The sequence below is a fragment of the Gnatocerus cornutus genome, chromosome 7 (assembly GCF_029298725.1).
Source record: "Gnatocerus cornutus isolate USDA-ARS CGAHR chromosome 7, icGnaCorn1.1, whole genome shotgun sequence".
Classification (NCBI taxonomy): domain Eukaryota; kingdom Metazoa; phylum Arthropoda; class Insecta; order Coleoptera; family Tenebrionidae; genus Gnatocerus; species Gnatocerus cornutus.
In genome coordinates, this window is record NC_142239.1 from 8,153,988 (window position 1) to 8,176,958 (window position 22,971).

The 22,971-nt window shown below is 37.7% G+C and overlaps 3 protein-coding genes across 3 annotated transcripts in view; 2 read left to right on the forward strand and 1 right to left on the reverse strand.

The window, feature by feature from the left end:
• The window catches only part of LOC148170692 (uncharacterized), a 119,507-nt gene that overhangs the window by 72,338 nt on the left and 24,198 nt on the right, over positions 1-22,971 (reverse strand). The gene's annotated exons all lie outside the window — the stretch shown is intronic.
• Positions 10,938-11,523, forward strand: LOC148170695 (uncharacterized). The gene is made up of 2 exons (XM_088042230.1): positions 10,938-11,379; positions 11,411-11,523. The coding sequence occupies exons 1-2, from the start codon at positions 10,938-10,940 to the stop codon at positions 11,521-11,523; spliced, it is 555 nt and encodes a 184-aa protein (XP_087898356.1).
• Positions 22,024-22,667, forward strand: LOC148170696 (uncharacterized). Its single transcript, XM_088042232.1, has 2 exons — positions 22,024-22,269; positions 22,320-22,667. The coding sequence occupies exons 1-2, from the start codon at positions 22,024-22,026 to the stop codon at positions 22,665-22,667; spliced, it is 594 nt and encodes a 197-aa protein (XP_087898358.1).

Consider the following 22,971-nt stretch of genomic DNA (forward strand, 5'->3'; position numbering starts at 1 on the left):
ACCCTGGTCAAAGATTTGCAGTGTTTCGGCCACCAATTCTATCCTCAAAAACATTCTCAATAGGGCCAATGTTACTTGTGTGCAATGAGGAGTTGCTCTATCCTGCTAAGGGTAACTGTGTTGCAGTTGCAGGTAGGCGTGGACCTTCACATTAAATACTTGTCACTAGTGTCATTCTCAAATAGTTTAGATCAACGACATACTTCCACACTGACAAAAGCATGTCAAAGGTGACTTTGATCCGTTTTTTATTTGAACGCACTATAGCTAATATCTTCGGTGTTTTTCAAGGAAATACTTAAAAAAAATTACAGTATATACTTAAATATATATGTATAAAATATTGCCAAAGTTTCAATAAATTATATTCTACTGTTATACTGTAAAAAAATCATGAAAATCAACGAGAAAACGCTGTTTTAACCCTATTTCCCCCCTTAAAGAAGTTGAATGAAGACTTGCGTCTAAAAGATTTTATAAGTGAGAAGTTTTTGGATGTAAATAAACCATTTCAAGTTGACATGTGAAATCACAGAAACGTGTTATGCTGACAAAATGTGCATCAATTGTCAAGGTTTTAAAACTCTTTTACCACAGGGTTTACAGAAGTATTCGAAAAGAACAACGTTGTCAAACCAACATAGAATTTGTTGAAGAAAAGAGTGGTGGAACATCCCAAAATAAATTGTAATTGTACATTAAATAAATCTAGTGTCAAACATAAAAATAGAATGTTAAAACTAGAAAAGCATCTTAAAAAAACATGTTTTTGACATAACGTTTTTAAGACGTTTGAAAGTTTTTATCACTATCTGATATCACTTCAAATGTCCCAAGTGCAATGGAGAAACTGATATGGAAAATGCCAAATGTATAGCATGGTAGTTCAAAACCATCACAAAGGAAGATCGAAAAACTTACCTGAAAGTAATTTATATAAAAAAAAATGACTATAATAAAAAAATCTCATTTTTTTTCTATTCAAGCTTACACCTTCCTCTGCTATTATTGACAATGCTGTATCGAAATCGAAACGTGCAGAAACAATATAGAACACATCTACGATGATCTCGCACAGTGTAAAGTAAAATTTCTGTGTGCTGAGAGACGATAAATTGAAAGAAATCATTATGATGGATCCAGCACTACAAAATATGCTGACGAAATCGCCATGCTCTCCCATTTTAACGACACGAAAGTCAAAAATACTGAAAATGAACTAAGAATACTAGCCAAGTTATTACAAATTATTCAACAAATAGACATTTCAATTTTCGATTTCGACATTCTAGCCCAAGTTAAATATGAAGTTTTACTTGAAGTTCTCAGGAATCGACGTAGAAAACAAAAACATTTTAAAAACTACTTTATGTTCAAAATTAAAAAGCTAAGCAAAGTCACCGTGTAGATTCGTACACATAAACGATTTTTCTATTTCAAGGCTTGTCCCACAATAGTTGACGTATAAGTTTTTACAACATACTTAGAAAAACTCCCAGATAAAGCTGTCACAAAGTTAGAGGGGAAAGCTTTTGACCTCAAGACCTAGCCCACCTTGGAAAATCCAGATTGCCTTTGATAATAAATTTTACTGACAGAATCAGCGAACCCTGGCAAATCATCAAAGCATTAAAATCAAAAAAGAACCCCAAAGGCATACCTCCCCTTGTAACATCAACCGGTGCACTGACAGCAGACAACGAAAAGGCAGAATTGTTTGCCTCCATCCTGACTGAACAATTTCAAAACAACCCAACCTCCAACCCAGACCACAATCATGCAATCAACACAGTAGTTAAGCACGCTCTTCAAGTCCCAAAACTTTATGACATTCCTCCTACAACTCACGAAGAGGTCTCCTATGTCATTCGAAAACTAAAGAACAAAAAAGCCCCTGGAAAAGACAACATCAAAAACAACTTGCTCAAAAACCTACCAAAAGAAACAATGCAACAAATCGCAGAAGTCGCCAACACCATTCTTCAGTTAAGAAAATTCCCCAATCAATGGAAGGAATCACAAATAATCATGCTACACAAATCAAGCAAACCTAAAACCAAAGCTAACAGCTACAGACCAATCAGTTTGTTACCATCTCTAAGCAAACTTATTGAAAGAATATACCAAAACCGACTAATTCCCATCGTGAAGAGTTCAAAATTCTCCCCAACGAGCAATACGGATTCAGAAGCGGTCACAGTACCACGCATCAAGTACTAAAAATAGTTGAAAATGTACTAAATGGTTTTAATAACTCCAAATGCACCGTTGCCGTTTTTATCGACATATCCAAAGCTTTCGACAAAGTTTGACATAACGCCTCCTCTACAAAATGATCAAGACAGAAGTCCCACTGGCATAAATTAAACTAATCTAAAGTTACCTAGAAGACAGAACATTTCATGTAAAAAAAAGTAAACGATCAAAACTCATCCATCAAACCTATCGAAGCGGGAGTCCCACAAGGATCAGTTCTTGGGCCCTTGCTCTACAACATCTATACCAGCGACATTCCGAAAACAAACAAAACTGATCTAGCAATCTATGCAGATGACACTGCAATAACAGTGTCGTCTAAATTTCACTGGGAAACCACAAAACTGCTTCAAAACCACATCACTGAAATAAATCAATCGACCAAGCTATGGAAAATCAAGATAAACCCCGACAAATGCCAAGAAATCTACTTCCAACCCAACAAAAGAAGAAACAAAGGTCAACAAACACACAACATACAAATAGACTCAACAAAAATAAAATGGGACAACGAGGTCACGTACCTAGGCTTAACCCTAGACAGACAACTAAAATTCCACAAGGACATTGCCAACACCACAAAAAAAAAGCCAGACAAGCCAAAGCAGCACTATACCCACTTCTAAATGCTAAAAACAATCTGGACCCTACAAACAAATTAAGGATCTACAACTCCACCATCCGACCAATACTGACATACGCAGCTTCATGCTGGATACAAACAGAAAAACACATACTACATAAAGTTCAAACAGTCCAAAATAAAACAATCATACAATGTGTCAACGCCCAATGGTATGTCACGAACGAACAACTCCACAAAGAAACCAATCAACCCACCATCGAGCTATTAGAAATTAGCAAAATCCGTTTTTGAAAAAATGCAATCCCACAGCAACCCAACAATACAAGAAACAACGGAATACGATCCCTCAACCGAAAGAAGCCACAAGAAGCCAAAAACCGCCCTGACGGAATAAACAAGTCCCAAGAATCAATGCAAAAACAAATAACAAAATGGGCAATACATGAAGACTTCTTTTCGAATTGCTAAACTAGGACACATACTGGAACTGGAACTCGACCAAGCAGTTTCAGTTTCAAATCGATCCCAGAATCGATAGAACTGCAAACAGCGAAAAAGAAGACAACGAGAGCGACCACCAGTGCATCGAAAACTGTGAAATCAGTGAAACCCACCGAATTGAAATCCAAATCCACCCCAAATCCGATCTCCAAAATTCCATCAAATTCCATTTCTCCCCCGCCCACAACATTGACTCAAGCACCACCACTAATGTCTCTTAATTTTCAGGATTTCATCGACACCAACACCTAAACGACAACAACCTCAAGAACACCAAACGCAACTTTTCCCCAATTTTCCGATGACGCAGTCAAATCCCAAGAACCCCCATCTTTTAAATACACCATTAAAGGTATCCCAGACCTGATCTCTACCCAAAAAACCTTTTATACCCACCTAGCCACCCAACTCACGATCACCCATATAGAAATCCTGAAAGTCAATTACAACAAAACCGCTCTCCTAATCCTATCCAATTCAATACCCTCAAACTTCATCACCCAAACCAATCTTCTCTACAGGAACTCCCAAATCAGCGTCCACAAAGTTGGATCAAAAAACACCACTCAAACCCTGAGGAAACTCCCGACCTTCACCGCTGTCATCAAAGGAGTCGAGTTGGACATCACCAAAGAAGACATCCTTGAAGAAATCAAGAATTCAGCCCTCAAACTTCACATTGAAGAACTCTGGAGGATCAAATCCAGAAGAACGAACAAAATGACACCACTCCTCCGCATCTTCACCTCCGACACTTACACCCTGGACCACCTCCTCAACAACGGAATCACACTCTTTGGGAATAAGTATCTCTGTGGAACCATCCCACACTTCAGCCCCAATTCCGATCACTTGTCAAAAGTGTTTCCTCCCAGGCCACACCCAAACCGATTGCCCCAAAGAAAGACAAGCTTGTCCGAAATGCCCGAACAACCATCCACTAAAACAATGTCCATAGGAAAACCAATCAACGTGCCCCAACTGTCAAGGACAACACCCAGCCTGGTCAAGAATGTGCCCCAAATTTGTTCAATTCGTCCGACAGGAAATGAACGAAAAAACCCCCACCATTCCGACCAATATCGTCAACACCAAAGACTCCCTTGAAGAGGGCCCACTTGAAGAGAACGAAGACGAACAACCCAACCCCGTGACGTCCAGGAAAATCATCGCTTTCCTCACGAAAATTCTTTTCGACCTATTCCCCTCCTACAAGTCCAAAATCCAAATCGTCATGGAGGAAACTTCACGACGAGTCTTCTCCACCCAAACCAAAATTTCTCACTCTGGGAAAGTGACCTGTCCATTCTGATCCTAACAGTTCGTTGAGATGGCGCCCCCGGCTCCACTTCTTCCCCCTTTTCAGATTAAGTTCGCCACTGCCAACACCTCGGGAATCTCCAGGAAGTTCAACGCGATCAAAAATTACCGAAGTACCGAAGAGATTGTGTAACCTTCCTGCCGAGGCCGAAGTCGAAGAGAATCTAAGTCCTGCTATAGACGAGCAAGAAAGTCGGTTAAATCATCTCAAAGATGTCATCAAATTAGTCAGAGAAAATTTATCGATGGCGTTTTCCAAGCAGAAAAAGCATTACGATCTAAGAAGACGACCATGGAAATGTGCTGTAGGAGGCCAAGTCTTGAAAAGACTTTACGGCCAAACTTGCTCCAAAATACGTCGGTCCTTTGGTCGTGACAAAAATCAAATCGCCAGTGGTCTATGACCTTGAAGATGCGCGCACAGGCCATAAATACAAAAATACGCGTATCAAGGAAATGAAGCCCTTTTTCTCAGAAAACTTGACAGAGACTGGGCAAAATGGCGGCGGAACTTCTAGAGAGTCCACACAGCTGGCTGGAATTAACTACGTCACCCCTCCCAGCGACCCCCGAGACACCCCCGAGATCCTGGGGATCGGCAAGAGTGAATAATTCCCACGCTAGTATTACCATTGCCACCAACACCGCCGTCAACAGCACCGGACCTACCCCAATTAATAGAAGAAATAACGGCCGTCGGTCTGGTGGGGAATACGAATACCGAAGTAGAAATTCAGGAACTCATCAACTCGCTCTGCCAAGAACTGGGGATCGTGACTCCTATCGCCCCTATGCCGCCTCCGACCAACTGGTGGTTACTACCGCCGCCGCCGCCACCACCCGTCACGGTACCACCAGAACTACAAGACCCGCTAGCCGACATACCCCTCCCGTCATCGATCCCAGACCTCTGGTGCCGAATTCCCCTGTGGAGGCTAAGGCCATCAAACCAACCCGGGGGAAGGTATCGTTTCCTTCTGCGGAAACGAGCCGGGAGACGACGGTGGGTGAACCTCCCAGAACAACCGCAAGAACCACTCAAGAAATATTGCTAATTTACCATATTGTTAAAGTTCATAATAGAAAGTCCCACCACGACACCATGTGAAACGGCATGGTCCCACCACGACATGTGAAACGGAAATAGCGCATGACTGACTGTCTTAGACGGAGAGCTAAGGGGAGACTGTCCTTGGCAATTGACCTTGAAAAAACAGGGTGGGAGGTGCTTCCCCATTAGAACGGCTTTGGAGTGACCTTGATTTGCCTCCCCAATCTTATACTACTAAAATTTAATGTTGAGTACAATCTACTCAAAAATTAAATCAAGACTGCCTCGAAAATTTTTTCTTCCAATGACTTTTCAATGTCTTATTGGAGATGTATGTCCCAAACCCATGCACGCTTCTTGTTTCTATGACCCCGGTCATGAAAAATGCAAGTTTGCACTTACAAAGTGCATTGACAAGTTCCTGCGACAATGACCTGTCTTTAACATTGATGTAATAAACTGATATGTATCTAATTCTCTCGAGCATTGACTTGTCCTTCAAAATGTGTAAACTCAGCAGATTTTTCCGAATGATCAATGAACTTTCCACCTCCTGCATACGTATCCACAGTGGGGACCTTTGCAAAGTCAACAATTTTTTTTATTATAAAAATGAACTATTTCCTAATGCAAATCATTCAGTTGACAAAGTTAACAGGATGAAGACTCCCACAAAGAAGTTCAACCTTAGCCTCAAAAAATCGCCTGCTGTAAGTAAAATTATTTCAATATCTATTTTTATTTATTATATCTGTATATATATTTTATTTTAAATACTATTTTTTTAGATTTCGGTCAAAAGCAGCGCCGAAGAAGAAGAACAAGCAATAAAAGTCCTGCAAAATGTTTTGCTGCAGGTCAATCAATTTTACAATTTTTAATACATTACAAATAACATAATTTATTTGGCTTTCAGTAAGCAGGTGGAGTGGAGTTAAAAGTTCTCCAGGTAGAAGAAGGAGAATTGCTCTCTCTTAGTTTTATAAATATTTCTCTAACAATCTTTTTTTGGTTATTTAAAATTTTAAAATTTTTAATTCTTTTCGTTCAATTTTCAGGGTTATGAGTCTTTGGATACTTTTATAACGACGGCGGGACAAGTACCTTCAGTGCCACCTCCGATGACGAAATTAAATGCGAAAAAGTCTCCAAAACCTAGGGAAAAATCTAGGAGAAAAAATTTACGTTTGTTAGAAGAAAAAGTGTTGGACGAGGAGTCACCTTGTTCATCACAGGGCTCCACGGAAGAAAAAGAAGAAAACTCCACAGCATCCACCCTGCGAGGTTGTCGAAAACAATTGATAGTTAAGAGACAAAAGCACCTTTACCATCTGGAGGGTATAGAGAGGGCCCTCCAGGCACTCAAGAAAAAAGAAGAAAACTTACCAACGAGGCATTAAACCTTAAAAATCAAATTGACAAGTGTAAAGACGTCATCAATCATATATCTAAACAATTTTAATAAGCTACTCTAATAAATAATTATATGTTTTATTGTTTTATTTTATTTTTTTATTAAAAAAAATTGAATAAACTAGACCACTAATTTAACGAACATGTTTGTACTAATATTGGATGGTAATTTATTTACATTCCAGTTATTTCATTAAAGCGAAGTCAAATTATATATTAACAAAAAAATCTACATTTTGCTGCGTTGAATATTTCATTTAATTTAACTTATTCTCATCGACATTGATGTAATAATCTGATATGTATTTAATTCTTTCGAGCACTGACTTGTCATTCAAAATATGCAAGCTCAGCAGATTTTTCCAAATGATCACTGAACTTTCCACCTCCTGCATACGTATCTATAGTGAGGCACTTTTGCAGAATCAACAATTTTCTTTATTATAAAAATGAACTAATCTGTATTAAATCATTCAGTTGACAAAGTTAAATGAAGACTCCCGAGAAGAAATTTAACTTAAGCGTGAAAAAATCGCCTGCTCTAAGTTCAATATTTATTTATTTTATATCTGTATACAGGGTAGAACTCGTGAGCCAGAGAAAACAGGCACATGCAGACAGCGACACGAAACCAAAATTTGAAAACAAAAAATCTTTAGGACAAAAGATAATCGAGTTAAGACGAAAATACGGGAGCCAATCACAATCGCTGAACCGACGATGGCCAGAGGTATTGCGAGAGGTTTCTTATGATTGCTAGAATACCCAAAATAGAGAGTACTGTTGTCCATTTGCCAGACTGACATTACGATCCTGTTGCCTAGGAAATTGAAATAGCCTTTTATTTCCCCGCCATTCTACCTATGCAAAAGCTTTCGGGATTGGCTGTCAGTTTTTCGTCCTTCGTCGTTCGAATACTATAAGGCTTAGCTAATTTGGTTTTTGAGGCTGTATTGATGTCGGCATCTGCCCCAGCTCTCTAGGTCATGAGTTCAGGACCACCCTGTATAGATTTTATTTTAAATACAATTTTTTTTTTAGATTTCAGTCAAAACCTGTTCAGAAGAGGAAGAAAAAATTGTAAAAATTCCCTCTCTAAAATGTTTTGCTGCAGGTAAATAAATTTTATAATTTTTTAGTACATTACAAATAACATACTTTGGTTTTCAGGAAGGAGGTGGGGTCGAACAAAAATATCTCCAGGTAGAAGAAGGAGAATTGCTCTCTGTGAGTATTATATACATTTCCCTAATAATCTTTTTTTTGGTTATTTAAAATTTTTAATTCTTTTCGTTCATTTTTCAGGGCTGCGAGTCTCTCGACACTTTTTTGAGCTCGGTGGACATGTTCCAACAGTGCCACTTCCCCTAAGAAAACTTGTCAAATCTCCGATCCCAACCGTATAAGGGGAAAAAATTTGGCCTTATTAAAGAATGACTTTGCTGAATACGAGGAGCCAACCTCTCAGAGCTCCCTAGAAGAGGAAGCTGTGGTGGAAGCAGAAGACTCCACAACTACAACTATGCGAAGCTGCAAGAAGCGCCTGATGGGAGAGAAACGGAAACATCTCTACCATCTGGAGAGCAGTGAAAGAGCCCTGCAAGAGCTAAACAAAAAAGAAGAAAAGCTGCTTCAGGTGATTAACATGAAGCGAAAAAAACTAAACACTCAAGCAGCTAATCTTAATGTACAGGTGCAAAAAATGCAACATTGTAATAGATCAAATTTCAAACCAATTATAATAAATAATTTTAACATAATGATTGTTTTATTTTACTTTTTATCAGAAATCTTTAAACGAACTAGACCACAAATTAAACGAAGATTTAAATTATATGAAAACAAAAAAAAAATCTGTTGACTAAGTTGAATAACCATTTCAATCAAATTTAAATTATCATAAATAAGGAGAAGTACAAAAAGAAATATGAGGTTTGATATACTTTATTTTATTGTTTTTATTAATTAATTTTAAGCCATACATTTTTCTTTGTAAATCAAATAATTCAATTTGTTACTTTAATTGAATCAAAGATCGAATATGTCGCTCAATTATTTTTCGATAAATTTTTAAAACTATAATCTTATCATGATCATAAAGTTTCTTGTACAGATTTTGATCAAAATCGTCTTTTTCTACAAATTCTATGTCTGTGGACAAATACACCGTTCCTCTGCTAATCAAAAATATTTCTTTTCTCAATTTGATTTCTTCGTTGAAAGTTTCGGAGTTGTTCTTCTTCAATTTATTTGTAAAACAATGGGGAAGAAGAAAATGTTGGAGTTTGCAGAGAGACAATCTGGTAAGAAGCATTACATCATGTTTGTAAAAATTATTTTCTGTTATTTTAGGATGGTCTTTAATTAAATTATTACACCTCGATATTAAAATCAACTATTACAACCCAGTACGAGCTTCCTCTTACATCAGACTTCCACCATACATTGCGAAAAAGCAGGCAGTTTTAAACCTAGTGAACAGAGATGTATTTTGCTTCGCCTGGGCCATAGTGGCTGCGTTAAGAAAACCGAAAAAGACCTTAACAACATCTTATGAAGACTTCAATAGCGTAATTAGAGTAATTTTGAATTTCCGGTTAAATTAGATCAGATAAAAATTTTTGAATCTCAAAACAATATCTCCATAAATGTTTATGGATTAGAAGTGTGTTCACACCAGGGTGAGCGAACTCATGATATCGTCGGACCTTTATACTATACAACAAATGAAAAATCCACCCTTATTAATCTTCTATTATTGGAAGATGGTTGTGGTAATCAACATTATGCAACAATAATAAATGTACCTAAACTTGTTAGAAGCCAAATATCAAAACATAGGGGTAAAACCTCTTTTTGCAATCGTTGTTTACAATATTTCACTACTCAAAAAATAGTTGATAGACATTTAGAAAATGATTGCAACCACATTTTTACAAAACTACCCTCAAACGATCCAGTTATTAATAAATTTGGTAAAACAGTCCGTGAAGATATTTTAGAATTTACTGCTTTCCAACGTCAATTAGCGGTCCCATATATTTTCTATTGGGATTGTGAAGCCATGTTGACACCTTTAAGTACTGCTTCACCGAATCCATCTCAATCATTTTCTATGAAAACGTTTAAATAACACATCCCATACTCTTGTGCATATTACTTGCACTGTTCGTTTAATGATTCTCTATCCAAATTTTTACTGTTTCGTGGTGAAAAGTGAATTGATGACTTTGTAGCAGCTTTGGATGCTGAAGCTCGCCATTTAGCGAAAATTTGTTTAATGTTATAAAACCTATGATTCCTAAATGGCATTTGTGTGAACAACCCTTTAAACACGATGATAGAAAAGTCCGCGATCACAATCATTTTACAGGTAGTTTTAACGGTACAGCCCACCAATCATGTAACTTGCATTATCAGACTCCAAATTTTATTCCAGTAGTATTTCATACCTTGTCGTGGTGGGAGAGCTTAAGTTAGCTGCTAGCCCATGCTCGGTGTTAGAGGCAGCGACGAACGAAAAATGACTCAAAAGAACACACCGTAAACCGCAAGTGGAGGGGTTTCCACTATAAAAAACTCCTCAATCCCACGGTGAGGTACGCGCCAAAGGGATGCGTGGCTGGAAAGCGTACCAGTCAGGAGCGGCCAACTTCGGGGCAACAGGCTCACCCCGCCGGAGGAAGCCTTTCGCACGTGCAGGGGGCACCGCGTGCGACGACAGCCAAATCCCCATACTCGTGGGACGAAGATCCAAAGTAGGAGAAGCTACTTCGGGAGCAAGAAGGCAGCAGGGGGCCCATCCCGCGCATGAGGGCCCTCCAAGTCAACTTGAATAGGTGTGCAGCAGCGCCGGACTTGCTGCTTACGACGGCGACTGAGAGGAAAACAGACGTCGTGATGGTGGCCGAGCCGAACATCCGGAAGGCGGGCGTCAGAGGGTGGCTGACTGAACCCAACCGGAATGCAGCGATAAGGTTCACCAGTACCAGGTACAAAGGTAAGTACACTGGTGGCGGGGAGGGATATGTGTGGGTGGACGTATGCGTCATGTACGCGTGTTACGTTTCACCAAATGTGCACATAGAGAAACTGAGTAGAGTCCTAAACTGTATCCGCCATAGTGTTAGGGCAGCAGGTAAGAGCGTCATAATATGCGGCGATTTGAATGCAAAGTCGTCGGAATGGGCGTCCAGAGTAGAAGACGAAAGGGGCAAGATCCTCAGCGAATGGGCTGCGGCGATGAACCTGTGTATCCTCAACCAAGGGGATGCACCTTGTAGCGTTTCAAAAATTTGCCGGCGGAGAGGGGCATAATAAACAAATATTTACTTCAGGAACGTCTTCGAATGCTAGGGTATTTAAAATCACGGCTTTAACATCACTGCCAGAGTAGAGTTATCATCTCAAAAACTGAAATGGAAGTTTCTCTAGATTAGAGGTAATTATTGAATTTTTCGCAATACTCGTGCTAACTTTAAAATACCGTTAAAAACTTCTTTGGGAGAGTATCAAACTCACTCGTTATACCGCTTGAAATCACATTCTTAGAAGCCATGAGGACATAGGACTATCATCCAACTTCTCGGGTGTCCCGATCCTTATTGCGAATGCCGTCGTCCTCGGCCCATTGCCAGTGATCCAAGCAACACGCAAAGATAAGTGGTACTCCTTAGTTTTGCGCTCGAGAACCTCAAGTCATTTTATCGAATTATGTTAAGTTGCGCCAACGCCTCTTGAGATTAGGAACCTGCCGTTCCTATCAACTTAGAAGGGCGAGTTGGTAGACAGTTTTAATGCCCTCACCGACATGTGAGTGAGCGACACATGCCGTAGCGTTAAGCTCATGTTTTTTGTGTACATAATCCTTTTGTAAAAGATACAGATCTGAATCTTCACTTAGTTATTAGATAAATTGTTCGATCAGGACCTGCTTCACAGATGTCTTGACTTTTGACAATTTTACAGCATCTACATATTTAACTTTGATTCATTTTGATTAACCTTCAACTTATTATTTGTCATAACTTTAAATTTGTAAGAATTTAAACAACCATGTAGATCGTTTAGGACTTGATTAATAGACAATTTTTATTTTAGTACTTTTCGTTTCATTCACAGCCTTATTTCAGTGACCTTCTGCGGGGGTTGCTGATAGTGTTAAACCGCAGTGGCGCCCAATCTCGTTATTATCTGTCTGGTTTTGGAAATTTAAAAGAATCGTTACTTCGACCTAAATGTTCTCCGGACGTAAAGCTGCCGTTTGCTGTTGTGTGCGCAGTTCTGTACCAGAAGTTGTGACAATATCATACAAAATTCAAGTACTGATTTGTTCCTAATGAATTTGGTTGGTGAACGATATTTTATTGTTTTTCATTTTAAATTGTTTTTTGTTCAAAAAATCAATATTTTATTTATTTTTCATTTCTAGTTTAAGTATGATTAAGTAAGACGACGTTCGATACTTTTATAAAAATAATAAAATAAAAACAGTTTCGAAAAATGGGATTAAAGTTATATTTAGTAAAATATTATAAATTTATCACCAAAAATCCAAGATAAGCCACAAAACGTATGTACGACTTTCGTTCTTCCATTGAGGCATATTGGTCGTACAAATACGGCGGCCTCCAGAAACGCGCCCTTAGTGGCCGTAAATATACGGTCGCATAAAAACATTGCGTACGCAAAGCGGCGTACATGTGCGACATTGGTTTTACAAAAGTGAAAAAATTAACGGATATCGACGTCAGCATATTGGTCAGACGTAGAGTAAATATCGCAGACATAAGTGAGGAAAAGTTAGTGAATGGTGACGAAACAGAGGTGAAATTGATCTTATGATCTGATTTCAAAGTAACAAGAGGCAAAGAATTTGACTATAGTTATTCTCCAAAATACAATAAATCAGTCACTATAAGATTCAATGTGCTTAATATGCAGTTACAAAGAAATTTACAAGACATATAAACCAATACATAGATCAATGAGTGGTGATACTTGCACTGATGGCTGTGAAGAATGCTTGAAAAGTTTAGATTCCAAAAGAATTGAGCAAAAATACCGTTTTTGACATAAAAAAAGATGGTACCAGTAGTTGGAGCTGTGATGGAGCAGGATGTATGTCTATAAACAGTGGGTGCACATGTGCAAAGTGTTGGTGTGAAGAAATAAAAGGAAGAAGAACAAAACTTTGAAGAGTTAACTTACTACCAATTTCAACGACTATTCTCAGCCAGAAACAAAAAAGTGTTGTGACTACACATAGTCCAACACGCGCAACCAAATGATATAAAGATTTCGTCACATAAATGCTTCTTCTCAACCAAGCGACTCTTCCTCTTTCTTGTGCACACATGATTCTTTAACAAAGTTCATAGTTTATTGTTAGAATTTAATTAATTAAAAACCCTTTTAACTACGCTAATAACACGCAGCTAGCCTAAAAGCTAGGGCTTTCAAATCTACACAAAACTCAAACCTGAAAATTATTAATATATATTAATTATTATTAGATAAATGATTTACCCCCCCATTCTCTAATCTGGCATAATTTGGCATACAGATATAACAACGCAAACACCACTAGAAACATTTTCAGAAGCTGCTGGTCCGTGCAATATCCCCTGCGAGGTTGATAAACCTGTAGACGTTTTTCTTCTTCTATTTCAAACTTCATTCTTCAAACATATTGTCTACCAAACCAATTTGTATGCGTAGTGAGAGAATGGGGAGGCAAACGAGGTCACTCCAAAGCCATTCTAAGGCCACCCCCACCCTTGTTTTTTCCCAAGGTCAATTGCGGCAGTGCCCGCCCGACCGCCGACCGGGGACAGTCTCCCTTAGCTCTCCGTCTAAGAGAGTCATGCGCTATTTCCGTTTCACGTGTAGTGGTGGTAGTTTGCTTAGTGAAACTTGTTACTTCAATCAATTGGGCCATTTGGACTTGGATGGTAGTTTTCTGCAAAGATTTTTCAATTTGTCTGATTATTGCAAGTGTTGTTACGATAAAAGAAAAGAAGAAGCAAGTCGTGTGACGTCCCCATATGAAACGTTTGATAGTACCGAATTTACATGAGGTCGACCTCATGAGAAGGAATTGAGGGAATGCATTCAAGAATATGGAAAACCGTGTAAGGATTGTAAGGAGATATTTTTTAAAGTGACTTCCGTGGAACCTTACAATACAACACCATTAGTGACAACCACGGTATAAGAAGATAGGTAGACCGACAGCCGGCCTCGCATGTGTAATCGAATGGGCTTGTTCACAGTTCGCTATGAGCAGTGGCTGCTGAGAGAGAAAGCAACTACCTTTATTGTTGCATCTTTTTCTTACTCATGCACATCCCTCGTTTTTACTCCCTCCAAATACTTTCTCAGGTTGTCTCTCTTGTTGTTCGGACCGGGACCGCATCTGATCGCTTTGTTGGTCTACCTATCTTCTTATACCGTGGTGACAACAGAGCAGTGATGTGAGACGCGCTGTTTTACAAGAAACGTGTATAACATTGTTTAAAATATTGTTGTTAAACAAATAAAATGATTTACAATAAATACTGACCGTTTATTGAACTCCTTTCCCGTTGACCTTGATGACCGACATACATTTCTTTACTCATGTTAGGGAGTGATATACATATTTTTTATTCATACACAGGGTGAATTTTTTTAATCATTTGAACCTTGGCTGCCGATGACTGATATACAGGATGATTCACCAAGTATCTAATATACAGAGTGGATTTTTTATTTGATTTCCTACCCATGGCCTTGAACCTAGATGTTTTACTTTGACCGATGATTCACCAAGTATCTCATATACAGGATAGTTTTTTTTTTATTTGATTATCCAAGTTGAATGCAGGAGCGATGTTTTACTCATTTGATATCGATGATTAATATTTTTTTATACTCAATTTATTATGCGATGATTTTGAGGGAAATAAACAGTTGATTAAAAAAATCCTTTTTTATTAGTAGATGTATATTTAAAACTAAGCCCACAACTCCTCATCAAAATAGATGTATTGTTATAAAGTTTGGGAAGATGAAGAAAAAGATTTCGTCTGTAAATGGTGCATTAAGCTTCAACAAAAACATTGGTTGAGGCTTTATCATATCCATTCAGTCGGACCAACTCGTTATCAGTGCTATCACTGTAATTTAATTATATGTGATAAGGGACCAAGAAGTTGTAGGGGTGAAGAGGAGTGTCAAATTAAGTATTATATAGATTATACTTCTGCAGTGCGAAGTGAAATATATTATGACACTGATGAAGAATTCGAAAGTAGTAGTGATATTGGATTGGGGGATGAAACCTGTTTTGAATCTTGGTCCGAGGATGAGATAAGTAGTGATTAGAGTATATAAGACATGTGAAAACGTAAATTGTATTAGTCTTGAATATGTGTGGAGATTAAAAGCATGAAAAAAAATCGTGTTACTAAGAAGAAAACAGGAGGTTCAATTATTAGAATTGCATGGTTGCAGTTGCATATAAAAAATTGAGGAGTACAGTCCTACTTCAGTTTGCTTTCTCGTTAGCACTGTAAACATTATATTTTATAACATAAACAATGAAAAAATTTATAGAATCTTTCCAACCGTGTAGTCAACCCTCTACGTCGAGAGGGAGTGAGTGTATACAACAGAACGTAGAGAATCCACCCTCTATTCCACATGTTGAAACACAGTATTCTTCTTCAGAACCCGTAAGTACCACGCTCTTACAAAGATGTCTGGAGGGTGAACCTGGTTGTAACCCTTATAAAAAAAATAGTTATTCATGAAAATATTTTGGTGCAACCACCCACCACTTTAGACATTAAACGAAGTGTGAGGACTCCTACAATATTAGATATAAAACATGAGTCTGATATTCAAAAATATATTTAGAAAATGCTAAACCTCTGACAAATCGATACCCGTTTTATCAGATTCGTTGTTTGAAACTGTTGATACTCCTTCCCCACTTTCAAAAACATATATAATCTCACGTAAGGGTAGTCTCTCATATTCAGATCCATCAGTAAAGTCGATTTCGAAAAGTGAAAGTGTTTTATCATTTTCATTAATGAATCTGACTTTAACGAGTCGTGGGGAAAAGCAGCCCCATGCATAAAATCCTCCGATGAGTCGTTCGATGTTAATCCCTCTATAACATCTACCCCAAAATCGAATACTGAAATTATTTTTTCACCAAACTTGTTTGACAGTAACAATTCTAATTTGGAAAAAAATTATTAACACCTCCAACAATGTTTATACTCCTATGTTTTTACTCCTCCTCCTCCTCCTCCATCAACTAATCCCTTTCCTGATGAGGAAGATGACCTATATGCAAATATTCCTTCCCCAGTACATGAAGAATTAGGTGAGAAAATTATTAAAAGAATTGAAAGGAAACGTAAGGCCGCCATATCAAAATGAAAGTGTTTGATTAAATTGCGTAAAAAAGATATTTTTTAATCGACACTTTTATGTCTTGTTTTTATGTTTAATGTTGGAGGAGTATAAATCAAAATTATCATTTTGTTTCATTGTTTATAATTGGTAAACACCCTCTTTACAAAGGAGGTATGTGATAATATTTATCACATAAATGGATACTAACTGGTTTTATTTAAAGAACCAAAATATTTAAAATTGCGATTCGTGAATTCATTTCAATTTTTAGCTACATCATTGGAAAAATTACAGAAAAGTTAAATATGGCCACTGTCAACAGTTGGAAATTATATAAGTTTAGTTAATGCAAAAAAATTGACCTGCTCGATTTTCAAAGGCAAATTCTAAGGCTTTACCTCCAAAACTCCGCAAATTCAGAGTTTATAAGGAGCAGACCACCTGGGTCAGTTCCAATTACAATTAGAGAAGATCGCGGCGGCCATTGTCCAAAGAAATTAGAGAAGCAAGTGCGGTGCAAGAACTGCCATATGAGAACAAGATCGGCTTGTATCAAATCCAACGTTTCTCTGTGTCTCGAGAAAAGAGACTGTTGGACTAAATTCTATTCACCCAAATAAATGTAATGTTTCTACAACATTCCATTGTACCCAATTGAGTACGGGCTCAAATCTTTTTTATATTGAAAATAAATACTCTTTTCATTCTCAGTGTAATTTATTATTAATTTTCAAAAAAAATCTCATAGGATCTAATGAGTTAAACCTATAGTGAAAGTGCAAGATTCTGGAGAAACTAATAAGAATGGAGAAGTCAAATTTCAGGATAAAGAGTTGGGAAATTATTTATTTGAAGGAGAAAGCTGCAATCAAATGAGAGCAGTAGGAGAAGTGGGATTATTTAGATTTGACGATTGCTGCTCAAGTAGAATCAATGAGTATATGCTAATACCAGAATACAGAATCTGCAGTTGCAAAGGTCTTAAAAACAATGAATGTAATGAGATAAAAGATGATGGAAAGATCAGATGGGAAATATCATCTTGCATGGATTCTAGTAATAATAAACAATACTTTCAATTAGAATTCCCTGACGATTGCTGGCCATCTTTATATGTTATGGATGATTCTTTGACCAGTGAAAGTAGAAGAATGGACTATTCTAAATATTTTGAAGACAACATACTGAACCCAAAGTGTAAAATGAGTTGCCTACCTGCACCTTGCTGTTTTGCCAATTCCATATCTTCAACTATATTAAAAGTAAAAAGTTTAAATGAAAGCAACGAAGAAAAAAAACACATAGCAATGTGCGAAAAATGTTTTTGTAAGGAAATGGAAAGTAGGTGTGCTGTAAAAATTTACACTGACAAAAATGAAGTTGTTGATTTATTCAAAATTCTGGATCTTGTATTTATTTGAATAAAGAAAGAAAAAAGGGTGAATTTTAAGAAAATCGCCAATTGAATATAAAAAAAGAGAGAATTTCAGGGGCATACAAGTGTAACTTTTACCATAGATGGACCAGGATCATACACTGATTTCTTGAGGAGCAATGGAGTCAAGATAGATAGATCTTTGGTATGGACTGTAAGAGTATTGTGATAACAAATATCCAAGCATCATGAAAACAAGAGCCACATTTTATTGCAAGAATTCCAACAGGGTGAAAAATATGACCTTAATGTTGATCTTGGTGATAAATTATATGTTTAATGAATTATTTTCAAAAGTCTTCTCATTTTTTATTGTAATGCCCTCAACACAACTTCTATTATTGTGCAAAAAAAATATTTTGTGTAAATTCTGCCTGAGTTTAAGTTTACGATTCCATAAATGTCAATTCTTGACTTGTAAATTTTGTCATGAACAGATAATGTCTAGAGAGTACAATGACAACAAAGGCATAGAAGACAAGCTAATGAGATTGAAGAAAGATTTAAGAATCTGTGAAATGAGAAATAACGGAAGTGAACTATGGTGTGTCATACTGTTGACTATGAAGGCTATATCTATATTAAGAAAATCTGTAGCAATTTCAGTTAAACATAATAGGATATTCAAAAGCTGAAGGGGAAATAGATGACTTCTTTTCATATGAACAGACAAGCTAAAAATAACAACTGCAACATTCTAGATCTCACCTTAATGTATTTTGCTTTAATTCGGTGCTGTGTTCATTTTTTTTGCTCAAGAAGATTTTAAAGAAAGTGCTACCCACATTGATCTTCATCTTTTCTTTAATGTCACAGAGATGTGAAGCAGTAAGTCATAAATTAGAAATGGAAATGGTCGAAGATGATATGTCAAACTTTATTAGAAAAATTCAAGATGAAGATTTTTCTTTTCATTCATTCAAAGCAAGATTTACTGGAGATTATATAGATGGAAAAGCAGACATAAGAGAGTAAAAATTAGTGAATGGTGACGAAACACAGGTGAAATTGATCATATGATCTGATTTCAAAGTAACAAGAGGAAAATAATTCGGCTACGCTTATTCTCCAAAATACAATAAATCAGTCACTATAAGATTAAATGTCAACTTTGAAGCAACAGGCTTAATCTGCAGTTACAAAGAAATTTATGAGACATAAAAACCAATACATAGATCAATGAGCAGTGATACTTGCACTGATGGTTGTGAAGAATGCTTGAAAAGTTTAGATTCAAAAAGAATTGAGCAAAAATACCCTGTTTTTAACATAAAAAAGATGGTACCAGTAGTTGGAGCTCTGATGGAGCACGATGTATGTCTATAAACAATGAATGCACATGTGTAAAGTGTTGGTGTGAAGAAATAAAAGGAACAAGAATGAGAGTCTTAAACAGAACTTCGAAGAGTTAACTTACTACCAATTTCACCGACTCTTCTCAGTCAGAAACAAAAAAGTGTTGTGACTACACATAGTCCAACACGCGGAACCAAATGATATAAAGATTTTTTACTCAGTCTATCGACAATGTTTTAAGTATGACAGCGATAACACCCTGTATACCTACTAAAAAAGCCGCAAATTAAACTTCTTTCATAAACTAGATTTACAGTTGCCATTTTCGTCACATAAATGCTTCTTCTTAACCAAGCGACTCTTAGTCTTTCTTGTGCATTCATGATTCCTTAACAAAGTTCATTGTTTATTGTTAGAATTTAATTAATTAAAAACCCTTTTAACTACGCTAATAACACGCAGCTAGCCTAATAGCTAGGGCTTTCAAATCTACACTTTTTCTTCTTCAGTTTCCAACTTCATTCTTTGAACATATTGTCTACCAAACCAATTTGTATGCTATTCAAGAAAGCACTCAAAGCGGGCGACAGTTCATTATGACAATTTGAACGAAATGAAAATTTTCTTTGCTATTAACATTGTTATGGGAATCAAGCATTTACCAAGTTACCGCGACTATTGGGATACACAACTAGAGCTGGGAGACAATTATATTTCTAGTCTAATGTCTAGAACTCGGTCTGACTGGCTGCTAAGCCATATGCATTTGAATGATAACGTCTTGTAGGCCAAAAGAGGTCAGCCAAACTTTGACAAGTTATACAAAGTCAAGCCATTATTAGACGTTTTGAAGAATACTTTAAGTCTTACTACAAGCCATCGAAAACAATTTCAGTTGACAAATCCAGAGCAGTAACGGATCTTTCAAGATCCCTTGTTGGTAAAAATTATTTTGTGCACTTTGCCAATTTTTTTACGAGCTTGCTACTGTTGAGGAAACTCGAATCGGAAAACATTTATGCATGTGGGACCATTCGTAAAAATCGGCAAGGATTGCCTGAAGACATAAAATCGGATAAACAACTGCAACGAGGAGAACACGACTGGCGGATCACCAGCGATGGAATCAGCTTTTTGAAATGGGTGGACAAAAGGATTGTAACAATTGCGAGCAATTTTCATGACCCTTCATCTGTTGGGACAGTTCAACGCAAAAAGAAAGATGGCACTATTGAAAATATTAATTGCCCCAATGGTGGTGAAAGAATACAATAATTAATATGGGCTTCATAGATAAAGCAGACATGCTCAAGAGCACCTACGCCATAATCAGAAAAAGCAAAAAATGGTGGTCACGCATATTGTGACACTTTGTAGATGTCACAATTGTGAATTCTTTTGTTTTGTTCCAAAAAAGAGAGGAAAACACATATGTCGCTAAAATCGTCCCGGCTTGCAGTTGTTTGTGGGCTTGTGGGTGCCAAGTCAGAACCCCCAAAATAAGATAGACCTAGTAATGAAATCCCTACAAATAAATTTAAAACCAATGTGCCATTGGAGAAACGATTAGATCAAGCTTCACATATACCAATGCATGGAACTGTATACCAATACAAGGCGATGTGGTCTATGTAGTATACGTTCCGAACAGCACAGAACCCGATGGTTCTGTTCAAAATGTAACGTTAGATTGTGTCTTAATGACAAAAAAACTGTTTCGCCAAATTTTATAATAAAAATTAAAAACAAAAATTAAAAATTGAATTTATATTTCTCCTTTACTGTTCTGCTTTCTGGTGAAACTACTTACAAACTCATTCTTAGCATCATAAAAGGTGTCTGAAATAATTTTCAATAGTTTCTTAAACTGGTGTGATAAATTCATTATCGCAAAAATTGCGATCAGAGCGTCTCGCCTTCTTAGAACAAGAGATACGTTTTAATCACGGATGAGAAGCGCAGCATTAGTGTCTATCCAGAACGGATGCAGCTGTTGCTGATGTAGGTATTCAAAGATAATCGCCAACACCCCCGGTGGTGGTAACTGTTGACTTCGGTACCGCCACCGGGAGCGGGAAGACAGTCTAGTTTCACGGTTCGAGTCGCGAACACTTTCAAAACTAAGCCGCAGTGTTGCTCTTTAGGTCCCAATTCAAAATTTGTTTAATAATTTATAAATTCTTTAATTACCTTATATAAAGTTACGTGTCAATTGGTACCCGTTCTAACAACGGCAAGGTCTTCTGGTGAGTTTGGTTTAATTTATGTTATATTATTTTCATTTTTTGCTGATTTGTTCTAAGTTCGTATTTTTGCGCTTGTTTTCTAGTATGTATCGTTGTTCTCTAATAAACCGCCATACTATTCAATTTCTATATTAATTCGTACTCTGCGTCCGAAGGTTGCACACGCCTATAGGTGTGCTGGTAGCAGCGAAAAACTTTTACCATCATCGAGGGCCTTACCGCCCGCAATCCAAATCGGCGCCATAAGGGCCGGATTCGCCACAATTGGTGGCAGCGGTGGGATAGATCGATTTATCGGTTGAACAAAGAAAATTATGGAAATTGACCAGTGTAGGCATATATTTCTAAATTAGTAAATGCGATAGAAATCGGTTGAACGTAAGCTATTTTAGAAGTACGCTATGAATGCCGATGAACGAGATCCAAGCGTAAATCAGTTTCTCTTTCCGCCGCTACTACCTCCACTAGGAGCACAGGTCCCCCAATTGACCTAAATGAATCTCCAGTAATGTCGCCAATAGCACCACCTATCAATGCAAATGCACCCCTAGCACCTCCAAATTATGTGCATGTATTACCTCAATTAAGCTTAGGAATGCTAGCCAATACCGTTGATCCTTTTACCGAGAAAGAAAATGTTCGGCAATATTTCGACAAATTAGAACAGCACTCACGATTGGATAATTGGAATAGAGCAACCACCTTACGTATCGCGCAATTTCGGTTAGCAGGAGCCGCGTATCGTTACGCTCAAGCAGAAAATTTGTTAACGGAAATAGAATAAGAAGCATTTAAACTAAATTACTTAATCAATTTGGACCTGTGATTGTACCTGGACAGGCACTCAGCCAGCTTAGTAGATGTAACCAACGAGATGACGAAAGCGTTTCGGAATTTGCAACACCCGTTAAGTATTTAGGGACTAAAATCCTGGAAGAAGATTTAACTGCAAACTTCCGCGAAATCGAAGGCATAAAGAAAAAGTCAAAGGACCTGGTCTTAAACCAGTTTCGTAACGGGTTAAGACGGGAATTATTAAAAGAAACCGGGACTGTGTTTATGAGAGAGCCCGACGTTACCATAGATAAGGCTGTTGAGCTCGCCAAATACGCCGAACTTAATGAGAAGCTCTTAAGAAATCGGTCAGCTTAGGTCAGGTCAGGTCCCCCCTCGAGAATCATTACCTTGTCGCGGTGAGGGGGCAATAGTCAGCTGTGAGCTAGCCCATACTTAGTGTGGGAGGCAGCAGCGGCGAACGAAAAATCGCTCAAGGATCATACCGTAAACCGCCTGCCAGTGCAACGACCCCGGGAAACCGGGTACGTGCTAGCAGGGGGCACGGGGGTCTTGGCTTAATCGCCTGGGCCAAGTGGAGGGCTACCACTATAAAAAATCCCTCAATCCCACGGTGAGGTACGCGCCAAAGGGATGCGTGGCTGGAGAGCGGACCAGTCGT